Below are 14,680 nucleotides of genomic sequence, written 5' to 3'. Positions count from 1 at the left end.
TTAAAGTGCATCAATTTAGTACCCTGTGATTTCATTTTTCTCTTTTCGTCGGCTCCTCTATTAATATTTTGTTAAATTATATATAAAAGACTTCAAATATCTTACCTAGGTTTATCGAATATTTACTTTAGTACCCTTTAATTTTAACTTTGTCACTGATTTTTTTTTCCCTCCGTTAATATTTCGTTAAATTATAAACAAAAAAACTTCAGATGAGTTTATCGAATATTCAGTTTAGTACCCTTTAATTTTAACGTTGCCACTAGTTTAATGAAAAAAATTAGTGAAATGGATAATAAAAAGAGAAAAATAAAATCACAGGGCACTAACTTGATACACTTTAAATCACAGGGTACTAAAGTGAGAAAGTGCGAAACTACAGGGGCTGACTTAATACATTTTAAACCACATGATACTAAAGTGAAAACGTATGAAAGCACAAGGGGTGTATTTGAAGTTTACCCTTATTTTTAAACACTAATTGGGCCAAGAAATAGGTATATATATATATATATATGCCCCTCTCTTCTTCTCCCTCCTCAACACTAGAGATCGAGATCCCACCTAGTAATCGCCCATTTTGAATCTCATCTTATTATTAATAATTTCTTTTCTTTTTTTTTTCTTTTGTATAGATCTTTGGGAAGGAAAAAGAGATCATGCTATCCAATATCAATTAGGGCGAATTCTTCTTCTTCTTCTTCTGCTCATAAAACTTCTGCGATGGAGACCGCCGCCGCCGCCGCCCTCCCCGCGAGATCGCTCTCATTCGTGTAGCCGCAGCAGAGGGTGACGGCGGTGAAGCCGTCGAAGACGATGGCGATCACCGACCACGCGACGGCCCTCGTCCAGGCCGGCGTCCCCGTCATCCGCCTCGCCGCCGGCGAGCCCGACTTCGACACCCCGGCCGCCATCGCCGAGGTGAGGAAAACTCTATAAATAACTTCATATGCATCTCTACAAAGTTCCCAAGTATCAAATATATCTCTCTCTCTCAAAATGAGTTTATCAGGAGACTTTCATAGCCTCGGTATCTTCTGTGCAGTACTATTAATAATGTATTCTGAAATATAATTTTTATTAGTGCTGTAATCAATAAATGTTTTTAAAGTATAATTTAAAAATATTTATTGAAAGGTAGAATAGTCCTTTTGTATGATTGACTGTTGCATACCGTTCTATTTGGGAAAATATATTTGATAACTAAATTTTATTGTCATGAGTATGCAATATCTTACCTTTGTAGGGATACATATGCAATTAATACCAATTAATACCTTTGGGGTTCTTTGATAATATTTGTTGTGATTTTGATCTGGGTTGGAGAAAAAAAGAAAATTAGGAAAAGGATATCTTTGAAATGTATGCAGTGTGTGCATTTTTTTTTTTTTTTGGAACTTTACGAGTTGGCCCTTGAACGTTAAAATTTCCTACAATTTTTAGAAGGTGAAAAGTATAGAGGCCCCCTCAACTATAGGAAGTGTTGAAGTAGACCCCTCAACTATTTATCTTTCGATTGGCTTTCTCAGCTTTTGATTGAGAATTTTAGTAAATCATATGGTCGATTATGCTAAATTTAAATATTCTCAATGCTCTTTCAATTAATTTGGTTGTAGATTTTTATTAACTATTATTGAATGATAAGTAATAGGATTATTAATTTTAATAAATTTTTAATCTAATTAAAAAATAAAGAACTAGAATTTAAAATTGCAGAGTTTATTCCAAAATGGCCTAAAATGGAGGGGTCTCTAATGCACTGTTACTTTTGTTAGCATTTCTCATTTTTAAAAGTGTTTAATTGCATTGATAATACCCGACATTTACTCGATTTTTCATTATGGTCCCCAGCCTATATTTTCTTGCAATCAGGCCCCTAACTGAAGCACTTGTTTCACTTAAGTACATGAACTATCATCAATTCACACCAAAGTTTTGCCCTTGATTTTGATTTTTGGCTTTGTTTCTAGGCCGGGATAAGCGCGATTAGGCAAGGTTACACAAGGTACACTCCCAATGCTGGGACTTTGGAGCTGCGAAAAGCTATTTGTCATAAGCTTCGAGGTGAGAAAACTCTTTTTGCCAGTAACCCTGACTAATTTGTTATAATCCTAGGGGGTTAACTGCAAAATTTCTTCTCCCTTGTAATTACTAGAGGAGAATGGTTTGTCTTACACTCCGGATCAGATTCTGGTCAGCAATGGCGCCAAGCAGAGCTGCATGCAAGCTGTGCTCGCCGTTTGCTCGCCCGGCGATGAGGTGAAGTGTAAATTGCACTTTTAGCTCATGTTAGTGTCTCATTTATACTTGTACTTCTTTGCAATAATTTGTACTCTAACAAATGTTAAATCGATTCCGAAAATGGATTTGTAATTTGTGGATTGCTTTTGGCTTCTTACAGAAGCAATTATTGGCTTTTAAATATTGCTTCTCCTCTTATTCAGGTTCTTGTTCCAGCACCATACTGGGTCAGCTATCCTGAGATGGCTAGGTTGGCTGACGCAACGCCGGTGATCCTTCCGACAGACATATCGGATAACTTCCTTTTAAGGCCGGAGTCCCTTGCTGCAAAACTAAATGAGAAGTCACGGGTTCTGATACTCTGTTCGCCTTCAAATCCGACCGGGTCGGTTTACCCGAAAGAGCTTCTGGAAGAGATTGCTGATATAGTCAGGAAGCATCCAAGGCTTTTGGTATGTTGTCTAGGAGCCTTTTTGGCTAGAGTTTCCCCTACAGCTTCTTGATGTAGAAGAAGCAAAAGTTTGAATTGGAGCTTTTGCTGAGGTGTGCGAAAGCTTATTTTAGCTTCTGCCGTAGCATATACTGCGGAGCATTTGATTTGCCATATTCTTTCTGCAGCAGTCAAGCTGCTCCAGAAGCTAGGCCAAATCGACAAGCAATAGATGAGAAGTTATATGACAATTGCATTACATAGAACATACAGTATATTAGTTTCTGCTACTTTGCTTTCCAGGTATTGTGTGATGAGATGTATGAGCATATCATCTACCCACCAGCAAAACACACAAGCTTTGCTTCATTGCCTGGAATGTGGGAGAGAACATTCACTGTCAATGGATTTTCCAAGGTACTTTCATTATGTCATTATCTTACTTCTCTTTTATGAACTTTGTTACCTCAAAAAAAGAAACTACCTCGAAATCGGATGCGACATGAGGCACTGCGTATTTCAATTTCTAAAACTGCTGTGCACAAATGCAAAAACAATATTTACATATGGTATAATGGTTTCTAGGCTTTTGCGATGACTGGTTGGCGACTCGGATACCTCGCTTGCCCTAATCAGTTCTTAGCAGCTTGCGCGAAGATTCAAAGCCAGGTACTACTATGTCGAGACATTTCTTTCCGTTTACGAAGCAGATACGTGTTTCGTGTTTTACATTTCCTCTTGCTGCTCTCGCCATTCAATGTCTGTCAGTCATATACATATCACAAACACAACTGTGAAATCACAAATCGACTGCGACAGAGACGAGATAATAGATTTACGACAATAGCGAAGGGAGAGTAACCAGTAGTGTTTTAGAATCCCCGAACTACGACATGAAGGCTTCTGAGTCCAAAGGTTTATAAAACTGATGGTTGAAGTTGTATTTTTCAGATCACATCAGGTGCTTGTAGCATTTCCCAGAAAGCTGGGCTTGCAGCTTTGAACCTGGGCTTCGCCGGTGGAGAAGCGGTCGCAACAATGGTAAAAGCATTCCAGGAGCGCCGCGATTTCTTGGTTAAAAGTTTTCGGGAGTTGCCGGGTGTAAAAATATCAGAGCCCCAGGTAAAAATTAGGGCATATCTTTCGCACGATATTAATAGCTCTTTTAACCATTGTATAGCCTTTGTAGAAGTGCTGTTTGAGCGAGCTTTTTCGTTGAGCCCTCGCCCCAAACTATAGTTTCGAATAGGGATGCAAACGGATCCGGGTTGGTGGAGCTCCCGCCCCGATCCGTCTCGACGGGGGGCAGTAAATGGGAGAAAATAAACGGATTCGGGGCAGGAAACAGGGTAAATTTTACGATCCGAGACGGATTCGGGGCAGGAAACGGGAGAAATTTTGACCGCCCTGAATCCACCCCGCCATGATCCGCCCCGAAAATCATTTATATTTCCTTTTAAAAAATATTCTTAAAAAATAATGTATTTACAAAAAAAATTCAAAATACAAATAAATTAGTACTCTCATTTCTAATGTATTTGAAACTTTTGAATTTTGTTTTGAATTGTAATGGATATTTTTTATTTTTATAATTAATATTGTTAAATTATATATATATAATATTATTAAAAATTATTAATTTATAATTTATAAAATACTAATAATATTATAATTTTATAAAAAAATATTAGTTGGCGGGGCCGATTCGGGGCGCCGGCGGGAGGCGGGTTACGAGACGGGGCGGATTATAGGATATATTTTTTAACCCGTCACGGATTCGAGACGGAATTTTGCTAGTTGGGGTGGGAGGCAGGACGGGGCTCCCGCCCCCAGATCCGCCCTGTTTGCATCTCTAGTTTCGAACAATAGCTGGATGCAATAAGAAGATCAAAACTTGCACTTACACATTTGGGGCTCAAAATGCTCGCACTATTGTATGATTTTATGGAAACTTGACAATCAATTCACGAACTTTCGGTAACTGCAGGGTGCCTTCTATCTGTTTGTGGATTTTAGCTCCTACTACGGTTCGGAAGTCGAAGGCTTCGGCATCGTCAAAGACTCCGAATCCCTTTGCCGGTTCCTTCTAGACAAGGCCCAGGTAAAACTATAGACATAGTTCCGAGTACGTAATACACCGAAGAAAAATGAAAAAAAAAAAAAAGCATAACAATGTCGTGAACAGGTCGCGCTCGTTCCGGGAGATGCATTCGGGGACGACAAGTGCGTAAGGATCTCCTATGCTGCTTCTCTCTCTACACTACAAGCTGCAGTGGAGAAGATCAAAGAAGCCATGGTTTTGCTCGAATCCCCTGTTTCTGTTTAAATCGTTCATAAATTTGGCTTTGCAGTTGTCGAAATTTGATCATTTGTGTCTAAATTTTAACATTTAGATTGGGGGATCTTCGCATTGATTTCTTTCGGTTTCGAAATTTCTTGTTGTGCCGTGAAGTTGTACTTAAAACAAAGCATGATATGGTTTGTGCTTTTGGGGGAAAGTAACTTTGTTATCATCAATAAATAATATATTTCGCCGTTCAGAGTTAAAGCTGAACTGTATTAAGGCTTCGTTTGAGATTGTGGAAAGATTGCATTACGTACGGTGAGAAAGTAAGTTGGATAAATATCCTGGAAAGATTGCATTACATACGGTGAGAAATTAAGTTGGATAAATATCCTGTTTGTAATATTATGAGAAAGTAAGTTGGATAAATATCCTGTTTGTTTCTGTACGTAATATTAGATTTCACATATCGCGATGAGTTGGTTGCGATATATTTTCTACGATCCCATCGGAGAACGCAGAAGTATATCTCTATATGTTTTTACCCCAACTTTATTTTATCTAATAGCGTTAGGTGAGTCTCAATACCAAACTAAGTCTTAGTGGTTTCAAACATAAATAGTTCTGTTGGAAATAAATTAATTACGGTGTGATTTATTTTTGGAAAGAGATATAAAATCATTTCAATCATTCAATGTGTCATGCCATTTCTAATATACTTTTCAGTAATAAAAGACAGAATAATAAATCACTTCAATATGCCTATTTTGTAGCATTGCTCCTTTTCAAAGCAAAATCATACCTGCACAATTTATTCTAAACTATCCCCATTATTCTGGAGTAAGTAATCAGTTATTTCGGACAAATCCCGAAATTCTAAACTATCTCGTCAACAATTAGTTGAACAAAAAATGACAAAAATTTCTCAATTTTGGGATTTCAAAGAGCCAAAGAACTACAAGCGTTAAGAACAACTCTACTCAAATAGCATTTCTGTAAAAACTACAACAGGGCTAAAAAGACCTAATATAAACTATATGCATGATTCAAAAGTAAGCTGCTTATCTATATTTGGATTTGATTTATTGCATCACTTAATTAGCTAGTTTATGAAAACTTTATCAAAAGAAATAGAAACAAACCGGAGAGCTAAATCCAGCAATCAAAACTATGTACAATCTCTAAATAGACTTGATTTCCAAAGTCATCTCCTCATAATTTAGTTAATCTACCAATACTCTGTTAAAGTACAAATCTAACTAAAAATTATATATATATATACTTACAGCATGGAGTTGGAAGTGGAATAAAAAGAATAACTTATAATTAGAAAAAAAAACTTTCTACCTCCCCACGAGAACTTCATCGAAATTCCAGTCCCGAACAAGGTCCCGCGACACGGCGCGGCTCCGTTGAAGGCGAGGTGCCCCAGTCACTCCTTGACCATTCCCTATAACGGGGAACGGGGCCACCTTGGCCGCCCCGTTATTGTTACCAGAGATGGCGATCTTCTGAGCGAAGCAGCTGAGGGCTGCGGCACACCGTCCCTCGGCATCTGAGCTTGAGACCGAATGGCTTCTGAAAGAATGTGAAGGGCTCTCCATGCCATGGCACACTAGACATGCTAGACTCATTGTAGTTTGAGGGATTCTATGTATTGCACCAGATAGCAGCTGAAATGTTTACATGAATTAGATATTAGTTGCTAATTGTTATAACCCCCAAAAGACGCAAAAGTTTCCCAGAAAAATAACCCCTAGCAGCACAATTCAAGTATGGAATTAATCAAGATCGTAAGCGTTATTAGGTATTGCAACCAATGATATATCTAAGTTAAACATGTACAGAGAGACCCTCAATTATATGTTATTGCAAAATAGATTAACAACCCCCTCACCTTGCGCTTGTTTTGATTTGGGTTATTTTGCTCAGCTGAATTGGGAGTCTGCTTGCTATCTGCTGTTAACTGTTAACAGAACCTGCAATGCTCTTTTCTGAAAAGCGGTAAGAGCCGACGAACTTGAAGATACCACCATCAAATTTCATTGAATCCCCCATGCAACTTAGCGAGACAATTAAAATCCAATGGAGCAATAAGTTGAGATCGATTTAAAAAAGAACCACAAAGCTGGGGTGTTATGTTTCAAAATAGCTTACACTTGAGGTGTCTCTTACATGTTTACCAATAAATAGTGAGCAATTATCAACAACAAAGATAATGTCATATAACTTTGTACCTAGAGAATTAGAAACCTAGTACTAAATAAAAATGCAAATTATATATAGTTATTCTAAATATGTTACGCTATACATAAAGAATAGTGTAAGAGTACGACAAATTGATTCCTGATCAAACTGTGACACCTCTATTTGCTTGCCTAGTTTCATGTCCAACAAAAGAATAGGCTTTCATGGTAGAGAGGCTCAACGACAACCAATTCAGAAATGATTGAACAAGCAAAAAAATGATATCCGTGTTTAATTAATGAGTGAGCATATTCTATTAATATATGTTCCTTTTAGGTCACAAGAGGAGATTGATAATGTCTCCATCACCAACAACTTGATTGGTTAGTAATTTCTTGGTTATGACTTGCATTACATGTTCAGTATACATTCCCACGAAATAAAAACTAGATTCATGCTTTAAGTGATATTAATCTGCCAAATTATACTAATTCAGAACCACACATGATAGCAAGTTAGCTACATTATATTTACTAGATAATTACATTTGGCTGCTCAAGCAATGACACAAGTAATCTAATTTAAGAGGATTTCAGTCTTCATGATGAGAAGAAACGAACAACAAATAAGATTACCTACTTTTCATGAGTGATGTTAATACTACTCTTTGGGAGTAACAGAAGAAAGAAGAAGAATCTTGAATTGTCTATGTAAATATATTGGTTATAATCATAGATAAACATCCATACTTCACGAACAGCGATAATTGAAAAGAAAAAATGAATTGCTTGCAACAAGTATATCAAACATCTTACAAAAACAACTGAAAGGACTTCTGATCGTGTAAGCTAGAGTTACGACTACATCTCAAAAAGTACTTGATATGGAAAAAAGGCTAAATCTCAAAGAACAATATAAATATTTGTTATTAAGTAATCTGAAAACATCTCAGAGAATAGCATCGTATGAGTCTTCACCAATAGTTCAATCTGTAGGAGGTCTTTAAGACAAAGCCACATTTCAAAGGAGGAAAAGAAAGTCAAGATGTTCCCTATATTTTCAGTTTAACGGCAATACAACTGCTAGGACCCTCATCAAAGTTTAGGGCAGTCTTAGATACCCAGTGAGGATGCTGTTACAAACTTAAACTAGAACCTTATTTTCTCTCTCTCATTGAAGCATACTTAGCAGCAACGGTAGATATTTTCAGTGCCCGGTTCACCACGGTTTCAAGCAGAATGCCTCTATTATCATTTAAGTACTCTACACCTAAAATCTGCCATCATCAAAGATGCAAAAGCTGGGAGGTTTTCTAGGCAAATCGGGAAGACACCTCACTCTTTGAAATGTGTGATCTACACCTTCTTCTCTTGTTCTCATCACCTTCTCATCTCTTAGATCGATAGGAACAGATCTCTCCTTTTCTTTCCAAATTTATCTAGCTCTTTTCATATAGGTTAAAAACCGATATATTCTAAAGTCTAAAAGTAACTTATATATCCCTCCCAATTTTAAATTAACTTATACATCCCTCCAAACTTCTGATACCTTACAAAAATACCGTTCTAGTTAAGTTTTCATCAATTTTTGTTAACTTTTCTTTAGCTTCCAATCTGACCGACCGGAAAAAAAATAAAATAATATAAAATAAAATAGTCAAGAAGAGAATCTCCTACCAAGTTACATCTCTGCTTTCCATTCAATTCCAAATAATTCCTCATTGAGAAGAGAATTTTTCGCAGGCATTTAACTTCTTCGCTATTAAAAAAGTTGTGGCATACATCGAACGTTAAGGCTATGAAAGAGATATGAAGTGATTTACTAGCTAGGTGAAGAAAGGGAAAAGAAAGAAAATTTAACGGAGATTGATGAAAAGTTTATTAAAAAAAATAATTTTGTGAGGTATTAAAAGTTTAGAAGGGTATGCAAATTAGGATTTATAAGTTATTTTCAAACTTTAGAACAGTATACCAGCACCTAAACCTTTACATTTTTATTCTGAAAGTATCTGTGCCACTCATTGCGACCTATTGCGTTTTTATTGCAGAGAGTATAAGTTGATAAAACAATCATGCAATAGTTAATATAAGAGCGACCGATTAACAATAACAATAATAATAATAATAAAAAAATTCTTATGTTGAGAAATTGAATGTTGGAACTTAATGTGAGATCCCGGATAATTCTATATATAAGACATAATAGGGCTAAAACTCTTAACCCGACTTAGGCATTTTGGACGGTGGCTAGGCCCAAGAGATTAAGAGAGTTAAGCGTGCTAGGATGGGAGTAGTTCTAGAATGGGTGACGCCCTGAAAAGTTGGAGCGTCACAGTTGGTATCAGAGCCATTTACCAGCCGAAAGTGTAAGATGAGTCTCGGCTGAGCCAGGATTATACAGTGAGGAGAGCGAGGCTCTCATGCTGTTGATTGTTGTGGGTAGAGCGCAGCTCACCACAAAGTCGGTTTAGACCAGCAAAATGAGTCTCACATCGCCTGGTACTAGTGAGTACGAACTTGACGAGGACGTCAGGGCTTAGGATGGGAGGAAATGTGAGATCCCAGATAGTCCTATATATAAGATATAATAGGACTAAAATTTTTAACCCGGCTAAAGTATTTTGGGCGGTGGCTAAGCCCAAGAGATTAAGAAAGTTACGCGTACTAGGACGGGAGTAGTCCTAGGATGGATGACCTTGTGGGAAGTTGGGGCATCACACTTAAACCAAGTGACACATAATATGATCAAGTTTCATTTGATACTAATTTGATAAGAACAAGCATTCAATAGAAAATTTTAGATGGGATGATTATAATACCCCCCCCCNATTGGATGATTTATAATACCCCCCACCCCCCAAAAAAAAAAACAAAACAAAACAAAACAAGACAAATTTTCTTATAGAAATTGTAAATTAAATATTAGAATCTAAAACTAAGTTACAGAACATATGTCGACTTAAATCCTATCGCTTGAGTTTCCCAACTTCATATACTTCCTTCAATTCAATAAATCAAATATTAAATTAAAACAATCTCTAATGATTACAATATCATCAACTATTAGGAATTTATCACAGCAATCCAATTTTTATTTAAAAAAAAAAAAACAACAACAACTAAAAGCATCAAGAAGGGATCGATCAACGCAATAAGCCCAAGATCGAGCACGATTAAAACCCTAATCTCAGTGCAATCAAAAGCAAAAGATCGATCCGTAGAGAGAGAGAGAGAAGGGACCTGTTTCTTTAGTGAAATCGCTAGGGTTCTCCGTTCTCCTCACTTAGATGCTGGAGAGAGAGAGAGAGAAGAGGGATAGGGAGAGAGAGGAAGAGAAAGAGATTGCGTTCGTTCGACTCCCTGACTAAAATTTATGGATAGTCCCTCCACCATCCCGTTTTGCGACTTGGTCCCTGTACATTCTCCCTTTGTCACTCCTGGCTCTAAAATTTATGAATTAGTCCCTCCACTATCCCGTTTTGTAACCTAGTCCCGGTACATTCCTGGCAAGGAGATAGGGGTAAAGGTGGAGGAATTCTACACTGTCACACTTGCACCACGTCATCAATAACAAACCAATTATATTTCTTCTTTTCAAACAAAAGTACAATAAAAATATTTTTTTTATAATCATGATGGGACATATACTCCTAAAAGAAGATATTTGATTGGTTTATTACGCCACGACACCAATATACCCGTTGCATTCTATAATTTTTCGTGAAGGTGGGTAGGGTAAACTCACATCAAAGCCATCCAACACGATGTTCGATAGCATGCGAATACAAATACAACATTTAGTACATATTCATATCCAAATTTACATTCGATAAAAAAATATAAATGTGAATATAGTTTCGTCAAATATCTGATTGTGTTCTACTATTTTCATCCTTAAAAAATACAGAAATATTAACATATATCATAGGAGGATAAAATGATTTTCTTTCACCTTTTTGTTTATTTTACAATGAGTTTTTGTAGTAACCCTGGAATTCAGCAGTTGAGACCTGTCGACAATTCTGGAGAGTGTCGGGATAAGTCCGAGTCCTGTTGGTGCGAAATAAAAGCAAACTGGACTCAGCGGGACGCGAGAGCAGTGGGTTAGCATTGCAATCTGCAAATCGCAGATTTTCAGCAATTGGTATCGGTACCACGCAGGGGTGTACCGGTACCCAGTGCGTTTTTCTGTACCACGCAGGGGTGTACCGGTACTCAGTGCGTTTTTCTACACAGACTGCTCTCGGGTTGGCAATTCTGTTGCGTAGTACTGGTACAACATTGATGTTGTACTGAGACACCACGGTAGGTAAGGGGCCTCTTGGTCTTTTCTCACCTCGTTCTTTTCACCCTTATCCTTTCCCTCCTATATAGGATAGAGAGAGGCAGAGAGGAGATCTTCTTGCTATTTTCTCCCTCTCTCTCTAGTCCGTGGCCGTGAGCAAGAGGAGGAGCTCGGGTGGAGTCGGATTGTCGCCGACGTCGTGCCGCGGTGCCGTTCAAGCGTGCGTTCGTCATGATAGCGCCGCGGGGAGGCCGGACGAGCGTGTGATTCCGCTTCTGTCGACTTCTCGCCATTGTTGGACGCGCTTTCAAGGTAGGTTAAAGTGATGCTTACCGGATTCTACGGGTTTCCTCCTAATTCTATATATGTCGACAACATGTATTTTTAGCTTTGTTTAGTCTATTGTTTAGCTCGATTCTTGGAATGGCATGTTTTTGAACTTGAATTGGAGCTTAGAAAAATTAGCTAAATTATGCATGTTGGACTTGGATTTGACTTAGGAGAAAACTGACGTTTCTACATCGCCATTTGATCAAACTACCAGATTTAGCTTTAGAAGCCGTAGTTTATTTGTATCATCGCAGTTTGTGAGCGGTGTATGTCCAGAATAGTGTAGAACATAATTACGCTCGTGCTGAGGTGCCAAGTGTATTTTTACAACAGTGATTAGGCTGTTCCGAATTGTCGGGTGCCGTTGAGGTTGACGGTGGACCCAGATTGCTGTTTTTGCATCATATTGTGCCGAGGGCACGTGAGTTTAGTTGTTAGACCCTGTTTACTTGACTATAGCCTATTTGAGCCTGATTGAGCTCGACAGAGACACACTTGCATACTCGGTTGGGTAGCGTCCACGAGTGCCACTCCAGAGTTAGGCTTTGTGCTTTTGCGTTGGTGTCGTTTGGTCCTGGTTGGACTTGCTCTCCACTGACGACCTGGTTTGGTGTCGATTGTATAGCTTCGACAGGCGGGACAGATGTGTTCACAGTCCCTAGTGAGATTGGATCAGGTTTTACTCTTTCCTACAGATTGTTGGTGTTCGACCGAGTTAGTATAGGTGCATATAGCTGTAGATTTATTCCAGCTTTCTTGCTATACTTGTTTACATCTGTAGACTTAGTAGGTGAGCCGTTGAGGTCGGTAGCGGTACCCACTAAGGACTACTTCTTTTTGTAGTAGTTCTCACGCCCAGTTGTTGGAACCTTTTGTAGAGCCTTCTTCTTCGGTTACTGCTGCTGCTGATTCGGACCGTGGAAAGGGAGTCGCGAGTTAGATCCCTTCCGAGTTGTTGCTGAGCTAGAGTATACTAGCTACAGGTAGTGGTAGTTTTTGAGTTCATATGCATACTATGTTGTATCTCGCTGGAGCGAGTGTTTTATACACCTGAATGCTTGTATGTATAGTGAACTTCTGTTTATATATATATATATATATATATATATATATCATTTTTTCTAGCAGCTCTATACTACTGATTGTAGTATTGTTTGATTACAGGTACAGCTGTCGCTTCGTATACAGAAAAAAATTCCTTTATATACGGCGGATTTGTCAGCGCGTCCGGAGAAACGAGTAATCCAGGGCGTGATAGATTAAGTTGGTATCAGAGCTTAGTATTAAGTTGCTGGGACCTAGGAACCCTAAGTTTGGCAAACCTTAGGAGGGCAAGACGCGAGAGGCGTGATTTATCGCGAAAGTCAATGATTGATTAGTTTTAACTCCTCCTAGAGTGGAGTGAGTGATTGAAGCAGTGTCTGTTTCGGTCTAGAAAAATTATGTTGGCTGCAGACGACATAATTTTGAGGAGAAACATGGGCCGCCTTCCGGACTTTCGTTTGATTGGGTCGAGAATGTTTGTGTTTTATCTGACCCTCTTTTCTTTTCTTGGCAGCTATGTATCGACGTCGTGATCGACTGTCGTTGCTGGATTGTGCCGTACCTCCTGAGATGCCTGAGCAGGCAGAGCCGAGTGCGCGACCAGAGGCGAGTGCACCCCTTGACTTGAGGGAGCAGTTAGCTGCCTTGACAGAGGTGACGAGGCAGCAGGGGAAGTTGTTACAAAGGATGTGTGAGAGGTTAGCTCCGCCCCATAGCACAGTACCAGAGCAGCCAGTTCCACCTTCGACTACTCCAGTGGCAGCCCCAGCTGCAGCAGTACCCCCACCAGCAGCAGTACCCCCACAAACGGCAGTTCCCCCAGCGCCAGTTGCAGCTTTTGGTGAGGCCCCACAGCTGACTGAGGCTGAGCAGGAGCGGATGATCGAGAGACTTGCCCGCTTCCGTCGTTTCGATCTGCCGACCTACGATGGCAGTTGCACTGAGGCTTGGGTTGTCGAGGACTGGGTCAGCGCAATGAAAAGACTATTTGAGGATCTGTTCATTCCTGAGCGGGAGCAGGTACACCTAAGAGTTCACTGCTTGGCAGGTGATGCACATGCATGGTGGAGGAGGGTGAGGCGAGACTATGTTAAGTCTTGTGTATTGGCAAGTTTCGTGAAGTGAGTCGGAGTCTTGAAGAATCGGTGCGTGTTGTCGAAGATCGAAGAATTCAAGATTTCGAAGAAGTTGGAAAATAACTCACACCGTGAATCACGATGTCCAGGTAAAGTGTTAATTCATGATTATGGTGATTCGTACTTAGTTGTAGACATTAGAATCATAATATCATTGTCTAACGGATTAGAAAGTGCATCGGAACTTTGCAAAACTCGAAACGGCAAAAATTTGCAAAGTGTACCGGTACAGCATCAGAAGTGTACCGGTACAAATTGTGTACCGGTACGACCATCAAGGGTGTAACCGGTTTCACTGTTTCGTCTGGTTTTTCGTTCCGTCATTGTGTAACCGGTGACAGCCTAAAGTGTACCGGTACACAATGTAAAATCGTGAAATCTTTCTAATCCGACTCCAATTGATTCTAAAGTCTATAAATAAGCTATTGGGGTTCTCTAACAGATGAAGCATTACGAAAATACATATTTGAGAAACCCTAGAGGCTTGGATTTCATCTAAAACCTATTTTCTACGTATTAGCCTCTTTTAGGTCAAATCGAGGGATTGTAATTTGATATCAATATGTCGATTTGATCTTCGCTTCGCTTGGAGTTTCTTTCCCTGGTTTTCATCGATACTCTAAGCGAAGGATCACCGTACACATGATGTTCTTCATGACGGCGTCGTGGATTCGGCGTGTTTGACGGCGGTTCGTGGATTCAGATTGTGGGCTCGTGGATTCGAGTGGCGTCGTGGATTTGGCG

At 39.2% G+C, this 14,680-nt stretch overlaps 2 protein-coding genes across 5 annotated transcripts; one reads left to right on the top strand and one right to left on the bottom strand.

Moving 5' to 3' along the window:
* LOC109709805 (bifunctional aspartate aminotransferase and glutamate/aspartate-prephenate aminotransferase-like) lies at positions 790-5,234 on the top strand. Its single transcript, XM_020232134.1, has 9 exons — positions 790-921; positions 1,971-2,064; positions 2,156-2,259; positions 2,445-2,693; positions 2,975-3,088; positions 3,257-3,340; positions 3,623-3,793; positions 4,659-4,772; positions 4,857-5,234. The coding sequence occupies exons 1-9, from the start codon at positions 817-819 to the stop codon at positions 4,995-4,997; spliced, it is 1,176 nt and encodes a 391-aa protein (XP_020087723.1). The 5' UTR covers positions 790-816; the 3' UTR covers positions 4,998-5,234.
* On the bottom strand, positions 6,041-10,510 carry LOC109710537. 4 transcript variants are annotated; one of them, XM_020233200.1, is made up of 3 exons: positions 10,382-10,510; positions 6,853-6,934; positions 6,041-6,628 (listed from the first exon to the last, which is right to left on the bottom strand). In XM_020233200.1, the coding sequence occupies exon 3, from the start codon at positions 6,587-6,589 to the stop codon at positions 6,299-6,301; it is 291 nt and encodes a 96-aa protein (XP_020088789.1). In that variant the 5' UTR covers positions 6,590-6,628; positions 6,853-6,934; positions 10,382-10,510; the 3' UTR covers positions 6,041-6,298. The 4 variants fall into 4 exon arrangements, with proteins under 4 accessions (XP_020088789.1, XP_020088788.1, XP_020088790.1 ...); XM_020233199.1 differs by having other exon boundaries at positions 6,853-7,017; positions 10,382-10,498; XM_020233201.1 differs by having other exon boundaries at positions 6,853-6,949; positions 10,382-10,487.

Source organism: Ananas comosus, linkage group 5 (assembly GCF_001540865.1).
Source record: "Ananas comosus cultivar F153 linkage group 5, ASM154086v1, whole genome shotgun sequence".
NCBI classification, from domain to species: domain Eukaryota; kingdom Viridiplantae; phylum Streptophyta; class Magnoliopsida; order Poales; family Bromeliaceae; genus Ananas; species Ananas comosus.
This window is presented reverse-complemented; position numbering and strand designations above follow the sequence as displayed.